Source organism: Sorex fumeus, unplaced genomic scaffold (assembly GCF_029834395.1).
Source record: "Sorex fumeus unplaced genomic scaffold, SorFum_2.1 ptg000169l, whole genome shotgun sequence".
NCBI lineage: Eukaryota > Metazoa > Chordata > Mammalia > Eulipotyphla > Soricidae > Sorex > Sorex fumeus.
The window spans coordinates 8,105,331-8,122,532 of NW_026606226.1; the positions used below are offsets into that span (position 1 = coordinate 8,105,331).

At 38.4% G+C, this 17,202-nt stretch overlaps 1 protein-coding gene across 1 annotated transcript in view; it reads right to left on the minus strand.

Annotated features, from left to right (window-relative positions):
- The window catches only part of ZC3H12C (zinc finger CCCH-type containing 12C), a 56,231-nt gene that overhangs the window by 4,050 nt on the left and 34,979 nt on the right, over window positions 1-17,202 (minus strand). Inside the window, exons 3-5 of the mRNA XM_056107682.1 lie at window positions 6,446-6,585; window positions 2,959-3,193; window positions 301-407 (exon numbers count right to left, since the gene is read on the minus strand). Of these exons, the coding sequence (XP_055963657.1) occupies window positions 301-407; window positions 2,959-3,193; window positions 6,446-6,585 (482 nt within the window). The remainder of the gene's footprint in view (window positions 1-300; window positions 408-2,958; window positions 3,194-6,445; window positions 6,586-17,202) is intronic.

Sequence of the window (17,202 nt, forward strand, 5' to 3'; positions counted from 1 at the left end):
TAATTGGACATAAAAAAAATCCAGTTTTTATCCTCTAGAAATTTAAATTTATGAGCAAGTAATTGAGTTTTTGTGACCATATTTTCATTCAGGGAAATAAATGTATCGAACCCCACTAAGGCAAAAATAATGGTGAACATGCATAGGTAAAATTAAGAATTTTTTTCATGACCCAGACATTTTTTTATAAATTACAACCAAAATAATCATATGCTATGTCATAAACGTATGTATTTTTATTACAAAAGTTTAATATATTGTTTTGTAAAGGCAGTTATTAATATTCATAAAGAAAATTACCATATGGACAAGGCTGCTTTTTGTGTTCAGGAATAATAGGTTTCTTCCTCAGAAAATTATCCAGGCTTGGGCCGTGTCTGCCAAGTGGGTCATCAGGGGGCATGAATCTAACAGATATAATGCAGAATTATTAGTAGGTTGATAACTTAATTCTAATAATAGGACATAGAATTCATTCACTAAGAATATTTTTTGAAATTTTAATCTAAGTATCCTGATTCAACATTTGTAAGATTAAAAAAAAAAACCCAAAAAACCGTAAGTCAAGGTTTTGTAAGACTTTGCCTTCACAGTAGAAAGTGATGATCCAGTTTCTGAAACTGACACTTTAATTTTATTTGACCCGGTCAAAACTTAAGATAAAGCCAACTTTCTAAATAGAAGCTAATATTTGAGTATTATTTCCCCTACTTAAAGTGCTTTGATATGCATTGTCCATGTGGCTACATGGAAGAAAAGTATAGGATTAAAATAGTAACCTTAAAAAACAAACAAACAAACTAGTAAGTCAAGGTGGGTTTTTTTTTTTTTTGGTGGAGGTGGGGCCCACAGCTGGTGGTGCTCAGGACTTATTACTGGCTTCTGTGGTCAGGTGATGATTGGAGGACCATATGAACTGGTCAGCTGCCTGCAAGGCAAGCACCTTACCTGCATCGTTTCCTTTGGTTTCCTTTGAATTCTTAATTGTAAATACAAAAACCAACATATGACATTCCCCTTGTCATCATAGAATCGAAGGATATACAAATATATTTTTCTTTTTTGGGAAACAAGATCGTTTTTACTTAAACTTATTTAGAAAGATGAGGGTAGGCAAAATGAAAATAGGCAAACAAAGAAACTAGGGACAAATAAGAAAGATATGTGTTCAAGGGAGAAGATGGGCTTGAAGAGCAAGCCTGGAAGATAATAATTATATTATAATATATATGTATATATATGTATATATATATTTACTCCTGGCAGTACTTAGGGTCCATATGGGATGCTGGGGATTGAACCTGGGTTGGTCACATATAAGGCAAATACCCTACCCACTGTACTATTGTTCTGGCCCAGATATACATATTTTCAAGGCTTCTGCTAAACCATGACAAACTGTCTCATACCTTCAACAGCCTAAGTCATACACAGTATCCCAGTATTAGGTACTGGGATTTACAGTATCACTACTCATACTTTTCATGGTTACATCATTCCAACACCACAACCACCAAGAGAGAACCTGCTTTTCTCCATCTGTGCCATCATTTCTTTGAGCTCATTAAGTATCCTCACAATGGTGTCACAGAAGTTAGTGTCTGAGGATTTGCTGAGCTGGCTGGAGGTAGTGGAGCCTTCTGAATTGTTTTTGGTCATTGGGCAAGACATGCTTTGTATTTTTCTCCATTGCACCGAGAGTAAATCTTTGCATAGCCCCTCTGGGACTCTCTGAGAAATTAGTTTGGGAATTGTTCTTTTCCTTTCCTGACTGTCTTCACCCGGTGATAGGGTATATAACTGTGAGCAGTGTGAGATTTGATGAAGAGCTGTCCCACAATTGAATATGCAGCGGCACACTTCAGGAGCTAGGAAACTGGCTCATTGAAATGCCAGAAGTTGGGTGTGGAAGCTGTCCCCATCCCATATATCTATAAATACACTTACTTTTCATGAGGCTTGCTTGTTCATGTCATCTGTTTATTTATGAACTTAATTATAATTAGAGTGATAGGTTGGTAGAACTTGCAAAAATTGGGGACAGAGGGCTAGGAACAGTGGGTAAGGTTCTTGCTTGCCTTGTATGCAAGTCAACCCAGATTCAGTCACTAGCACTGCATACATTGGTTCCCGGAGCACAAAGCCAGGAGTAATCTTGGAGCACACGATGGAGTAAGCCAGGACTAAGCACTGGGCACAGCTGGTGTGGCCCTAAATCTCCTCCTCAATGATTATTTAAGTCCTAGCTTCTTAAACTATGGACTAAATCCTTATTTAGATCATGAAAAATTTTAAAAATCTGTTTTAAAATAAACTTATTATGAGTAAGTTATGACTATTATGAGTTTGATTTCTGTTTTTTTTTTGTAGGGGAGTTTGGGGTTGGGTTTTTGGCCACACCTATAATGCTCAGGGAATCATATCGAGTACTGCGGAATTGAACCAGGTTGATTCTGACCCAGTAAATATTTGATTTTTATATCTGTTTTATATACCTGTGGTCACCTAAAAGTTTCTCAGGCAGAAAGGGATTGTAGATGGAAAGCATTTTAAAAAATCCATTCTAAGTAGATTAGATTTTTCTTTCTTTCAGTACCAGTGGTGAAACCAGGACCTCACACATTTATGGCAGTGCTCCACCTGTGGCATCCCTAGCACTTGTGTAGGTTCAGATGACATTCTGGTGATGCATTCTTTGAAGATGGAAATTCTCCCTCTCTTAGTGACTATGGGTTCCTCGATTTCAGAAGACTATAGTGGCTTAGAAGGACAGGGACCTCTCACACAGGCCTCCTGGGGCACGACTTCACTGAGGATCACTGGGGATATCAGCTGGCGGAAGAAGCCTGCTAAGGTCTGGCGAGGGGCAAAAAGACATGGCTTCTGTCATAGCTGCATGAGACAAATTTATTTTTAGGAAAGCCATAGACAGTAGTGTTAGTAAATGGCTTTACTTACTTGTCATTGACAAAGGAATACATTAATAATCGCTCATCAATAAACTTCTTCCATTCTGGTTTTTCATTGGCCAAATCCCTGTAGTTGTCATTGGACACAATGATACCGTCTGACTCAAAAGCCAACTTCACGATGAACCTATCATCATAGCACACCACTCTCCTCCCTTGGACTCGCCGGGATGGTGTGAATACCAGGATTTTCTCCTTTTCCAATTTACGAAGAATTTCTTGATCTGCAAAAATAATTAATATTTCTTGATATGTGTATATATGTGTGTTTTTATACACATATACACATTTATATATGTAAATAAAAAACAAACAGTAACTTCCATGCAGTGGTGAGCTTTTATAACATTAACTAGGTCTATTTAATTAGGAATTATAATTTAGTTTGTACAAAAAGCATATTTGTAACTCCCAATATTTGTTTCTCTGGGATTCTCAATAATAAAGGCTTTGAAAAAACAGTAGCCAACTATGGTGCATAAAATGCTTAGAATGATTCTGTCGAAGTATTGAATAAAATAATGATGATATTATTCACTATCTTTCAGCAAAACTCCAGTTTGTTAATTCTTCCCTTTGGGATGGTAACCCAGGATTAATATAAATACTGAGCCATCATGGCCTCGTAAGCAAAGATGAGGAGACTATATGGTTCTAGGTACTACAATTTAATAATGTGTACTATCAAAAGGCAAACATGTAGTGTGATTAGTGCAAGATTATTTTTAAGGGCTGGAGCAATAGCACAGCAGGTAGGGCATTTGCCTTGCACACAGCCGACCCGGGTTTGACTCCCAGCATCCCATATGGTCCTCTGAGCATGGCCAGAAGTAATTCCTGAGTGAAGAGCCAGGAGTAACCCCTGTGAATTGCCGGGTATGACCCAAAAAGCAAAAAAAAAAAAAAAAGATTATTTTTAAGTGAATTTTTAATATTCTTTTGTGATTGACTGCCTATCCATTTTATATATTTTGTTGCACTTATTTTTTTAAAAAAATATTTATCTTAGGCACTGTGGTTACTAATGGTGGGGCTTCTTGTATAAATCATCCTAGCAACACACCCACCACTTCAAGAGTGCCCACTCTCTTCCAGTTCCCTTCCCAGCCTATTCCTCCAATCACTTTTATTTTTCAATGCTCAACATAGACTTACTTTTTATAGTTAATACTACTTTTTTTTTTTGCTTTTTTGGGTCACACCTGGTGATGCACAGGGGTTACTCCTGGCTTTGCACTCAGGAATTACTACTGGCGGTGTTCAGGAGACCATATGGGATGCTGGGAATCAAACCCGGGTTGGCTGCATGCAAGGCAAATGCCCTACCCACTGTACTATCGCTCCAGCCCAATACTTAACTTATTTTTTACTTTTTATTTTTTTAAATAAATTATTACCCCTGGCAGTGCTCAGGGGTAATTACTTCTGGCTCTGTACTCAGAAATTACTCCTCGTGGTGCTTGGGGAAACTTATGGGATGCTGGGAATCAAACTTGTGTCAGCCACATATAAGGCAAGCACCCCACTGGACTAGTTCTCTGGCCTCTACAATTAATGCATTTTATCTTGCTAATTTTGTTCCTTTATCCTATGTAGTTGGAAAGCTTATTGAATCCTGATTTGGCTGTGATTTAGTTCACTGTTACATAAATGTTTAGGAGTGTGAGTTCTTCCTAGTGTACATATTCCATGATCATTAAAAAATGGCCATCTGGCAGGCTGGTGTGATATGCAGTAGGAAGGGTGCTTGCCTTGCACATGGCTAATCTGGGTTCAATCAGTAACACTCTATAGGGTCCACCTGCCAGGACTGATGATGCCTGTACTCAGAGCAAGAAGCCACTGGGTGTGGTTAAAAACCAAAACCCAAAATAGAACCAAAAATAAAAAAAAAGAACGAAAAAGAAAATTTGAGATGACCATCTTTGTCTGATAACATTTTTTAGCTTCCAGTTACTTGCTTCAACCTTTGGCTTTGAGTCTGTTTGTCCTGACTAGGCTGCAGCATGGACTCTAGTCCCATCTTGCTGCTTTGTGTCTTTTAATTGGTGCATATAGGCAGTTGACATGGAGTGAGATTACTGTCATGGAGTTTTCTGCCATATTTCTCTAGAAGTTAGGTATATTTGTGAGATTACTCTCGTCTCAACGAATCCCTTTCAGCGCTTCTTGCAAAGTTGGCTTCAAGTTTTTGAAGTTCCTGAACTGTTGTTTATCTGTGAAGCTCTGTATCATTCCTTCAAATTCTGCTTATATATTCCAATGTATTCTATCACAGCAATACATATTAGTCTAAGAAACCATGTTTTATAATAAAAGTATAGTCTGTTTTAAGAATAATATTGCCCTGGACGTCTCTGTGGTCATACATCTTTGTCTATTTTTATAGATGTTCCAAATAGTTATTACCTGGTGTATTGGTGCTATGGTCGAATTTGCATTATTCCTGACTCTCCCATTTCATGATTTTCATAACCTAGGGACTGAATTCATGGCTCTGGATGTTACCATTAGTTGAATTCTGCCATTTCCTGAGTATCGAGTCTTTTGTTGGTTTAATAATGATTTAATAACTAATTAAATTAAGTTAAATTAAATAAGTCTTAAATTAAGTCTTAAAATAAGATTGCCTCTCCATTTGTTTTTGATTTGAAAAGTTGTAGTTCTCTTCACAGTTTTTTTAGTTTTTATTACTACTGAACTAGAGAGAGCCCTTGTACAAATGTTCATCAAAGATAATTAGCAGTAACAGAGTTCCTTGCCTGAAACTCATTTTTAAAAATTGGAAAATATGCAAAATGTAGGCACTTTATTGGAATTGTTATTTTCCCAGATAGCATATGACCAGAGTTTCACAGAGTTTAAAAAAATCTGTGGTCACTAAACTTTAATTGCTACTTAGTTTAATTTTATATGATAAGAAAGTATGAGTCTAAAGATGTTTAGTATATACTGCTCAAATTTCTGTGATTAGTAAATGGCCAAGCTAGAATTTTTTTTTTGGGGTGGGTGTTGGTGATGGCTTCGAAGAAATGTTCAGGGAGCCTGGAGCTACTCCAAGAGCTACTCAGCTCTATGGGCCTATAGAATCCCTGTGGGAATGGCACTTTGGTGCTGCTCCAGTCCACTGGTACTTTGGAGCCACGAGGACTATACACAGCAGTGCATGGGGAGATGCTAGGGATTGAACCTGGGGTTTCACGTATGCATGTAAACCTAGATTCCCTGACTTGTTGCCTCTAACAGAATTTTACAAACTCTGAAGTAAAGCATTTCTGAATCAATTGAGGGAAAAAAAATCCTGAAATGACTAATATTTAATTAGCTTTCAAAAATACTGTTAGTGTCCATTCAAGAAAATACTGTAGTTAAACAGATTTAGTAAATAGAAAGAGATTAATATATTGTTCAAACAATACCTGATAGTGCAGGTAACTGTATATGTAAGCTAAGAATAGACAGCTACCAGGGCTCACCTGTAATGAGAGCATCAGGTCTGGATTGCTCTTTTCTCCAAGCAGGAACAAAAACTGTGATGTCTTTGTGGCCTCTTTCCAAAAACCAATCCACTGCTAATTTTATTCCTCGGCAAGAGAATACTTCTTTGTTTCCATGGCTGAAAGATTATTTTAGAACACATACAACTGAAATTTGTAAAGAGAAATGATCACATAATTATAATAGTTAATAGAAGATTTCTTATTTAGGATGGAGTTGCATATCTCAGAAAAACAGGATAACCTAGGAGTTGAAAAATAAAGAGCTGTGAGAAAAATAAACAAAGATAATTGGGAGGGTTATTGTGTAGAGAATAAAGAAAGGACAAATTGTTTTTGCTTTTTTTGGGGAGGGGGGTCACACCCGGCGATGCACAGGGGTTACTCCTGACTTTGCACTCAGGAATTACTCCTGGCAGTGCTCAGGGGACCATATGGGATGCTGGGAATCGAACCCGGGTTGGCCGTGTGCAAGGCAAATGCCCTACCCACTGTGCTATTGCTCCAGCCTCCGAAAGGACAAATTGTTAAGTGCAAAATAGTAAACATTAAGACATGAGTCCTTTCAGATTAGTAAGTAAAAAAACAAAAGAACTCAACCACATAAGAATTTCAGGGGACAGAGTGATAGTACAGTAGATAAGGCATTTGCCTTAAAACGTTTGACCTGGTTTAATCCCTGGCACTCTATATGCACCCCCCTTCTTCCTTCCCCCACCCCAGACTGTCAGAAGTGATCCCTGAGCATAGAGCCAGGAGTAATTCCTGAGCACCACTGGGTATGCCTCCCACCTCAAATTTTCAGTCAGGATAAAAAGTAACCAAAAATCTATAGTGGGATGGAATTGAGAGTTTCTGAAAATTTCTATTTCAAAAGTTCTTATTCATATAGTTCAATCCAGTGACTAGTGTCTGGAATTTATCAGTTACTAAAAGGAAGAGCATGCTTGCATTTTTTATCTCATAAGAGAAACTCTTTCCATGTCCTTCAGTAACATGATACCCGGTTTCTGTTTAACAATATTATGTTAGACAAGGGTTAATATGAAGACAAAAGGCACTCGAAATTGGATTTGTAGTCTTGGTGCCTGCCTAAAAGAAATACTTGACTAAGTGTACAGTTATTCAGTAAATATTTACTAGCACTAGGCTCCGCTTGTATACTTTAATAATTCAAAATAACATTTACTCTAATTTTTTTGGCCATACCTTGCTGTACTCATGGCTTACTCTTGGCTCTGTGCTCAGGGACCAGTTCTGGAGGACTCAGGGAACCTTTTGTGATGCCAGGGATTGAACCTCGGGTCAGCCACGTGAAAGGCAAGTGCGTTACCCACTGTACTATCTCTATGGCCCTACTCTAATATCTTAAAATTAATGTTTTAAAATCCCTCCTTTGAATGTTGGAACTACATTCTTTTAAGGGTTGAACTCTCATTGTTCCATTTCTTATCTATATCAGAAATGAAAGTTATTTCTTGAACTTGAGGGTTAAATACAGCAAGGTAAATACTTTATTTACTTTGAACCAAACCAAACACTGAGTATATATTTAATGGTCCTATTGAAAGCACTGGGCTGCTGGAGCACTAGCACAGCGGGTAGGGTGTTTGCCTTGCATGCGGCTGACCCGGGTTCGATTCCTCCATCCCTCCTGGAGAGCCCGGCAAGCTCCCGAGAGTATCCCGCCCACATGGCAGAGCCTGGCAAGCTCCCCGTGGTGTATTTGATATGCCACAAACAGTAACAAGTCTCACAGTGGAGATGTTACTGATGCCTGCTCAAGCAAATCGATGAACAACGGGAGGACAGTGCTACAGTGCTATTGAAAGCACTAGAATTATGTAAATATAGACAATCACTTTTAGAATTAAACCCAGACAGATTGAAGATAATGAGGACTATTAAAGCAAACAACAAAAGACTGCTCATATTTCCATGTACCCGTCTTATGTTCTGGGGAAAAATTAGAGGTGAAATCAGATGCATTGGAAGTTTCAGAGAAAGGAGATAAGAGAAGTTGTTTGAGGACAGTTTTGTTTGGCAAAGTTGTTTGAGGACAGTTTTGTTGGTAAAAAGGTATACTTGATAACTCTGCCAGTGCCCTAGCAAATGATACGAAGTAACGTTAAGTTTTATGGAAAATACTGAAATTTAATCAGTTTTCTGAAAGACTATATAAAATGATGGCATCATATACACTAACTGTTCTCAATATACTCAGCTGTCGAAACCTAAATATATTATTCTTCTCCATTAAGGTGTTAAAATCTAAGTGTGCAATACCTTATTAGTTGCTAATGGTATTAGTTTACATGACTTGATAATTTAACTGCTTCTAACCCTAAAGAGAGAAAATGCAAAAGTATTTTCTTTCTTTCTTTTTTTTTAAAGCTTGATTTTATTTGGTAAGGGCAGCTGCCACATTCCACTCTACAAAAGTAGAAGGTTCCAACTTTTCATTAATGTTCTTTCATTAAAGAACTTTCACAGACAGGGAATTTGGCTAAGAAGTAGAGCACATTATGAGACTCTAGGCTCCATCCCTGGCACCATCAAAATGTAAATGAAGAACTTTCATAAAATGTGTGTAAAATATTTACAACCATGAGACTTAAGGGTCTGTTGATATGGGTGGGTGATAGCTTGTGTGCAAGCTTTGCACGTGGGAGTCCTGGTTTCATCCTTGGGACTACGTGGTCCCCCGAGCACCACTGAAACTCCCCCCAAAAGGGATTTTATAGATTCTAAAATGGGGTACTATATGATGTGATGCTGACAAAAAATGATTATTTTATTATACTTTCTTTCTCTCTCCCATTTCAGTTCCCCAATTCTACATCACAAAATCTCATAGGGGAAAAACAAGTAAGATGATAAAAGATGCAACATTGTGTCGTTTTGGGGTTTACTATTATAGTAGTCGTATCTAGACAAAAATGTCAAAAAGCTCTTTTAATAATAAAAATTTAAAATAATTGTATTATCTTATCGTCAAAGATCAGTATCAAAGGTTGCTGAGCATATAATAAAAGCAGCATGTTGTAACAAAGTAATTATTAAAATTAATACCACACTTTGGGTGATTATTTAGCATAACATTTTACCTACAAACTTTTGAGTCAGGCACATATTGAATTAAATTCAATATTTTTTAAATTAATTTTTTTCATTAGAATATTCTGATTTACAAAGTCATTTATAATTGAATTTCAGGCATACTATGTTCCAGCGGCAGTCCCACTACTGTTGTCAACTTCCCTTAGCCAGTATCTCCGTGTTCCCTCCCTTTCCTCCCTGTCCGCCACCCCATCCCCCAAACCTCCCTCTTTGACAGGAACATTTTTAAGTTTGGTTGTTGTGGTTTGGATATCCTGCTTTCGGTGTTTCTGACTAAGATTTAAATATATAACTCTGCACCACCCATGTTCCCAAGGTACTTAATGCCTTCCCACTGCTCACCCCTTATTTCCTGTTCAGTTCTTCTTGCTTCCCCTTAATTTCTTTCCCTCTCTGTCCTTCTATTTTGTATATTCTGGGGTCAAGGGTGATGGAGTTATTCCCCCTTTAATACCTTGCATTCCCTTGTCCAGTTATTCTAGTTATTCTGTATACCACAGATAAGTGAGATCATCCTGTATTTGTCTTTCTTTCTCTATCTTACTTTACTTAACATATTTATAAACTTATTAGGGATTAAAATGTTATTATAGGGGCTGGAGATAAAGTACCAAGATTAAGGTACGTGCCTTACACACAGCAACCCCGGCTCAATCCCTGGTGTTGCATATCATCCCCTGAGCACAGAACCAGGAGTGCTGAGGGTACCACTGAATGTGCGCTCCCCACCCTCAATGCTATTATCGATCACGATCACGATCATCCTGTTGTTCGTCGATTGTCTCGAGCAGGCGCCAGTAACGTCTCCTTCTTCCTAGCCCTGAGATTTTAAAAGAGCCATTTCAATGCTCTTTTAGGATTAGGAGGATGAGACCCTTCATTGTTACTAGTATTTGGCATATTGAGTACGTCACGGGAAGTTTGCCAGACTATGCTATTATATAATAATGAAAAGGAAACAAGTCACAAGAAAGCTATCGTAATTTTAAATTCACTCACTATATGAGTAATATGAATGTCAAAATTGTTAGAAGAACAAATCTACAATATACTAACAGGTTTTTTGGAGAAAAACATCACCAAAGATCACTCTTCTAGTTATTCTGTATAACTAGAATGGAGGAGGGAAGATATAAACTAGAAGTGACATAAGGCTAGTGATGGAGGATCTTAGGCACTTTGGTGGTAGTGGTCAAGTTGCAGTTAATTTTGTTCTTCAAAACCATTGGAAGAAAATGATCGAATTGAAACTATGTTACCTAAATATAATAACAATAAATAAATGTACCTGTTCCAGAAAAGGAAATAAGAGATCCATTTTCTAACAGTCACAAAGATGAAATAAATCTGAAAAGGATATGCAAAAGCTTTGTAAAGAAAATAAAAACTGTAAATCTATACTGAAGGGTATAAGAGAAAACCTACATGAGAGGAATAATGTAACATTCTCAAGACTCATTGAAGATAGAAATTCTCATGTTAATTGGTGAGAATACTGAAATTTCAGTAACAATTCTCAAGACTGCTTTTAAATTTTTTTTGGTGGAACCTGAGAAGCTGTTTCTAAAATTTACATTGAAAAACATCAAAAAATTTAAATGTCTCATTAATTAGGAATTCAGTGTTTTATTGGTGGAACAGAGATTAAAAAACAGAAACTACGTAATAGAAAAATAAGCCTGTCTCTCTTTTTAAGACACACAGAGAGATGTATGTATTAATGACAAAAGGAAAATGCAACCAACTGGGATAAGACAGGACCAACCAATATATAGGTTCACCAACAAAAAGTCTGGTACTTAGAATTATAAAGTATTCCTTGAGGCTAGAGAGATGATTCAGGAGCTTACCCTGCACATGACAGATGCCAGTTTAGTCTCTGGCACTGCGCCTCCAGTAATGACCCCTGAGCCCCAAGCTAGGAGTAAGCCCTAAGTACAACTGGTGTGACCCAAAGTGCTCCCACCTTCTAATAAAAATAAAGTACTCCTTATATAAAAGAGTAACTAGGTATTATGTTTGTTTTGAGGGGAGGGATTTGGGCCACGTGGTGACACTCAGTGGTTGCTAGTGACTGCTCAGGGATCACTACTGAGTATGCTGGGAGTGGAACCAGGATTGGCCATGTGCAAGGCAAGAGCCTTAACCCCTGTACTTAACCTTATCCCTATTCTTAACCTGTACTTAACCCTGTACTTAACCTCTGGACCTACTAGTTTTATTTTTATTTATTTTTCCCAAGGCAAAAGATACATGAATAGTGCATTACAGAAAACCCAAGTGGCCAACAAATGTATGAGATGTTCAGTAGTGAAGAAATGTAAATTAAAGCCAAGTGAGACACCACTTCACACCCATGAGAACGGAAAAAATAAAGTCTGCAAACACCAGATGTTGCCAAGGATGTGTGAAAGTAGGAACTCATACATTACAGGTGGGAGTGTAAATTGGTGTAACTATTCTGGTATGCAATAGACTTTGGAAAAGTTGAAGGCGTGCTCTCTTTAAAATATAGTAAAATTCCATATCCAGGTATAGTAAAACCCCCTCAGCAACTTGAGCTCAGATTAAATGCAATTAATAGTTGGTTTTTATGTTCACCCAGCCTTGATCTGACAAGGGGAATCTGCTTGGAACCAGTTGCAGAAGCATTGAAAGTCATTCAAAAGGGGTATGAGTCCTGAGTTTCCAACAAAACTTTCCCAGACAAAGAATGTTAACTAGGAAATTCCTAGAATGGCTCTTTTCTCAGAAGTCTCTGTCTCCTAGCAGGGCCCAGAATCATCCTTAGTCATATTAAATGCCTGAGTATATATTACCAAGAAGCTCCAAACTGCAGACAGACTATCACAAACTAGGAGAGGTTGTGGGAAGACAGAACTCATTAGAATCTTACAGAAGCATGCTGAAGTATGTGATAATTATATATATATAGGTGCTTAAAGGCCAACTATAGGAGTTTCTGATAGAGTAAATCAGAATTGTGACTTACCCTATCAGATAAAGAATTATGAAAAGCAGGATGGCAAAGTAAACAATTTGCCTACTGGAACCAATTAACTATGAAAAAAAATAGGATGATATAGAATTGTAATCTTAGTCTTAGAGGTGTAGTTTAGTAGTAGAAGCCTTGCCTTGCATGCCAAGTCCTTGATTTTGATCACCAGTACTACAGGCTCTGGAGATAATAATCGCCATGGTACAACAAAGAGTGCAGTCCCCAGCACGCTACAGTGTGAGACCCTTCCCCACGTTAGCATTGTAATCAAAAGCCGGCATGCTTGTGAGGACCTTCCCTCACCACGACTACAAAGGGAAGGAGATTTTAATTTTTAAAAGGGCAATATGAAGTCTGAGAGACCATACAACAATAAAACATTCTATATTCCTTTGAGTCTTCTTTTTTATTCTAACAATTTAGCAATATGAATGGTATAGCTCAGTTGAGACTTCTGCTAGGTGAAATGGTTTGAAGATTTGGGGCAATCTTTGGGGAGTGTAAAAAATTCTGAATGTCTGCTGAGAAGTCTTCATCTAGTTGGACACAATGGATTTGGGGTTCCAGGAAAATTCTATACCTTCAATGAAAATTTTGAGTTATTGCTGAGCAAATGGATGTGACTAGAAGGTCACCTTTGGTTTTCAGCCTTTTCCTAAAAGGTTTATGTATACAGAAGTACTGGGGATAAGTATACTTTAAAAATCCTGGTTTGCAATAGCCAGAGGGAACCCATTTGAAGTATTCAAACTGTTCATAGGTTTTTTAGAAAAACCTTATTTTATAACAAAAGGATGATTAGGGCCTATAATCAGAGGCATCGGCTCTTGCCCAGAAAATGCAAGGATATGAGTTCAGACTGTGTTCAACCTCACCAGCTGATCAATCAAAGGGCCCAGATGACAGTTCAGCGGTATAGAAGCACCTAGACCAAGTATAAAATTCTGAGCTTAATCCTCAGTGCCTCACATCCACTGAAGCAATCCTGAATGCCACAGCCAATGGGTGTGGGATCCCACACAGAAAGGGAGAAAAAAAAAGATGTATGGGTCTCAGGAAATGAGATGAAAGAATAGATTACTGTAAGGAATGCATTAAGAGTCAGAAAAATTAGGATGTGCAGGACCCAAGTTTGTTCTCTGGTACCACATGGCCCCCCTAACACTGTCATGTGGCCCTGCTCCACCTAACGGCCTAACCACCAGCAGCAGGTGAACACTGAAGAAAGTGGTCCCAGACCCACAGCTGGTTCCACTGGTGGTAGTTCCCTTAAGAAAAAGTAAGGAACTGTAGGTGCCTTTCTTTTTTGGCCAACTTTTTATTTTTGTGCCATAGCCAGTGATGCACAGGGCTCTGCACTAAGGAATCACTCCTGCAGTGTTCTGGGGACTATATGGGATGCCAGGGATTGAGTGCCTTATCCACTGTATTATTTTCCCCACTTTATCCAAGCTCTGCTGTTACTCCTTCTGTTCCTTCTACTCCTCATTTTTTCTTCTATTTAAATTGTTTGTTTGTTTGTTTGTGGGCTACATCTGGCTGTACTCAGGGCTTATTCCTGGTTCTGTGCTCAGGCATAACTTCTGGCAGGGCTTGGGGGAACCATATGTGGCACTAAGGATAGAACCTGGGTCAGCTGCTTGCAACGCAAGAATCTTGACCACTGTTACTATCTCTCTGGTTCTTCTACTCCTTTTTATCTTCGTTTAATCTGGGACCTAGAAGCAGGAGACACTGACTTCAGTGGCTCCCAATGATTCAGGGGAAAATATCTCTTAGAAGAGATACAATTGTCAGATTATTCTAACATGAATTGTACCTTCAGACTTAACATGCAAAAGTTAGCCAAGCAAACAGCAGTCTGAGAATTTGGATAAGAAATTGTCCTAGAATTAAGGCACTGGGTTGGCTAATGGGTACTTTGACAACTTATAAGAAACGGGAAACTGAGTTAAGTCAAGCTACTGCACTTTAGTGAAATAAGACTGAAACTAAAATGTAGTTCCCCAAACCAACTTATCTTTTATCTCAATGTAAAAAATATAAGCCCATAATAAGCTTCTGTTAACAATAATATAGGGCTGGAGCGATAGCACAGGGGGTAGGGCGTTTACCTTGCAAGTGGTCAACATGGCCAACCCGAGTTCGATTCCTCTGTCCCTCTCGGAGAGCCCGGCAAACTACCGAGAGTATCTTGCCCGCAGAGCAAAGCCTGGCAAGCTACCCGTGACGTATTCAATATGCCAAACACAGTAACAAATGTCACAATGGAGACGTTACTGGGTCTACTCGAGAAAATCGATGAACAACAGGAGGACAGTGATAGTGACAGTGACAATAAGCTTCAGGTCTGCTGGTTGGGCTAGTTGTACAAAGACTAGTTGTAATCCTCCAGCAGATATTGCCAGTCTTAGTGCTCTAAAAGCATCTATGAAAAATGAGCCAAGAGACTAACTTGTTTTCTGTTTACATGTTAGTTCATTCGTTAGGACATACTGACTCATGGAAAAAGGACCCTGCATGATTTTATGGAACAGGTAGAATGAGGCGAAACGATTGTGAGATTTCAAAGTAGGTATGAGAGCCTCAGGAATCTCTTCAAATATAGGTTATATGCTGGGACCCCTAACTCGATGTACTGCTGATAGCAGTAAGTGAAACCTCTTTACAAAAGATAACTGGTGCTGCTGTATGAAAACCACCAACTCTCTACCCTGAACTGATTTTCATTGATCATTAGGCATTTTCTAAATCAATGGGGATGGATTAGCTATAATAGACAGGATAGCGTTTTTAGGTATTAACAGCAATGTAATTTTGTAAGAGTGAATAGGGGATGAAATAGAGAAAGGTAAAGACTAAAAGAAATTTAAGACATCAGTACTATTTCTCTGCTCCTTTATTGCATATAAGTTTCATAAACTGTTGAAGGGCCAAAACTAAATTCAAATGAACTCTGCAAAGTTATAGTCCTTCCTGTAGCCTAAATCAGTATTTAACCAGGGACCATAGACATCCTGTGGATCCCAAAAATATATTCCATGGGGATCACAGATGAAAATCATGTGAGGTAAGGCAGGGACCAAGAGAAGGAAACAAAGTCAGAAGGGGGCCATGGTTGGAAAAAGATTGAGAAACATAGGTCTAAGTCAAACACTTGGACTAGGAATTCAGGAGGCTGGAGCGATAGCACAGCGGGTAGGGCGTTCGCCTTACAAGCGGCTAACATGGCCGACCCGAGTTCGATTCCTCCGCCCCTCTCGGAGAGCCCGGCAAGCTACCGAGAGTATTCGATATGCCAGACACAGTAACAACAAAGTCTCCAATGGAGACGTTACTGGGCCCGCTCGAGCAAATCGACGATTCAACGGGAGGGCCTTTACCTTTTACCTTTATTAACTACAAGTCAGTACTAGACTTAAGTGGTTAGCAGCCACAGGGCAGCAAAACAACCAAACAACTGTATATAAATTTTAGAGGCCTATAGATGGTTTTCAATATAGTTTACATAAAAGGAATTCTCAAGTTCATAAAACTTCATAAGCTAGATTAGTTAACAGACACATGAAAGGATTTGTGATTTTTAAAAGAAAAATCAAAAGAGGACAAAGTGACAGTACAGCACTTTTTCCTTGCATGTGGTAGACCTGGGTTCAGTCTCCGGCATCCCATCCCATATGGTGTGTGCGCTCCCCTTGCCCATCCCCCAGGCACCATTACTCCCGAGTGCAAAGCCAGGAGTAATCCCTGAGCACCACAGATTGTGGCCCCCAAACTAACAGAAAAACTAATCAAATGTTTAAATCCCTGTTTATATAGACCATTAAAATTTGCTTGTATACAATGGGCTTTCGCTCATTGTACTCACAACATAAGCATTTCCTATTTATCCATGGTCCATGGTCCATGGTCCGCCCGTTGTTCATCGATTTGCTCGAGTGGGCCCAGTAAGTTCTCTTCCTATTTATACTGACCTTAAAATCTCTATCAGATTTGTTTCATCTTAAAGAAATTACCAGCTGATTTCCAACCTTAGCCCCCTTTTGAGGTAGGGGTTGGGGGTATAGATAGTCAATCAAATGGTTGCTTAATTTCTCTAGCCTGACCTAAGACTGTCCATCAAAAGTTTTTTTTTTTTAGTGCATCTTTTTTCTAAGAGTTGTTCACAATTTAACGTTGGCATATATTTCAGATACAAGTTACCTTCTTGTTTCTATATGATCACTCAAGCTTTTCTCTACATTTCTCTAGATAAATACTTAATTATTTATTTTGTGCCACACTTAAGTGATTCTCATGGAACCATGCTGCACTCGGGTCAAATCCATGGTTCCCGGTTGCAGTGCACTCATCTCTTTGAGTTATCCTCTAACTTAGAGTGATTATTCTTTTTTTTCATGTTTTATTATTTATAAAGTTGTTCATAATGACTTGTAACATTCAATATTTCAACGCCAATCCCACCAACATTGCACCTTCCCAGCACCATTATTTCCAATTTTCCCAACCACCCTTCAAGCCTGCCACTGTAGCAGGCTCTCGATAATTTATTTTATATTGCTTTTTAAAAATAATTTGCTAAAAATGATCAAAATATGTTTCCTTTGAAGAAAGTTAG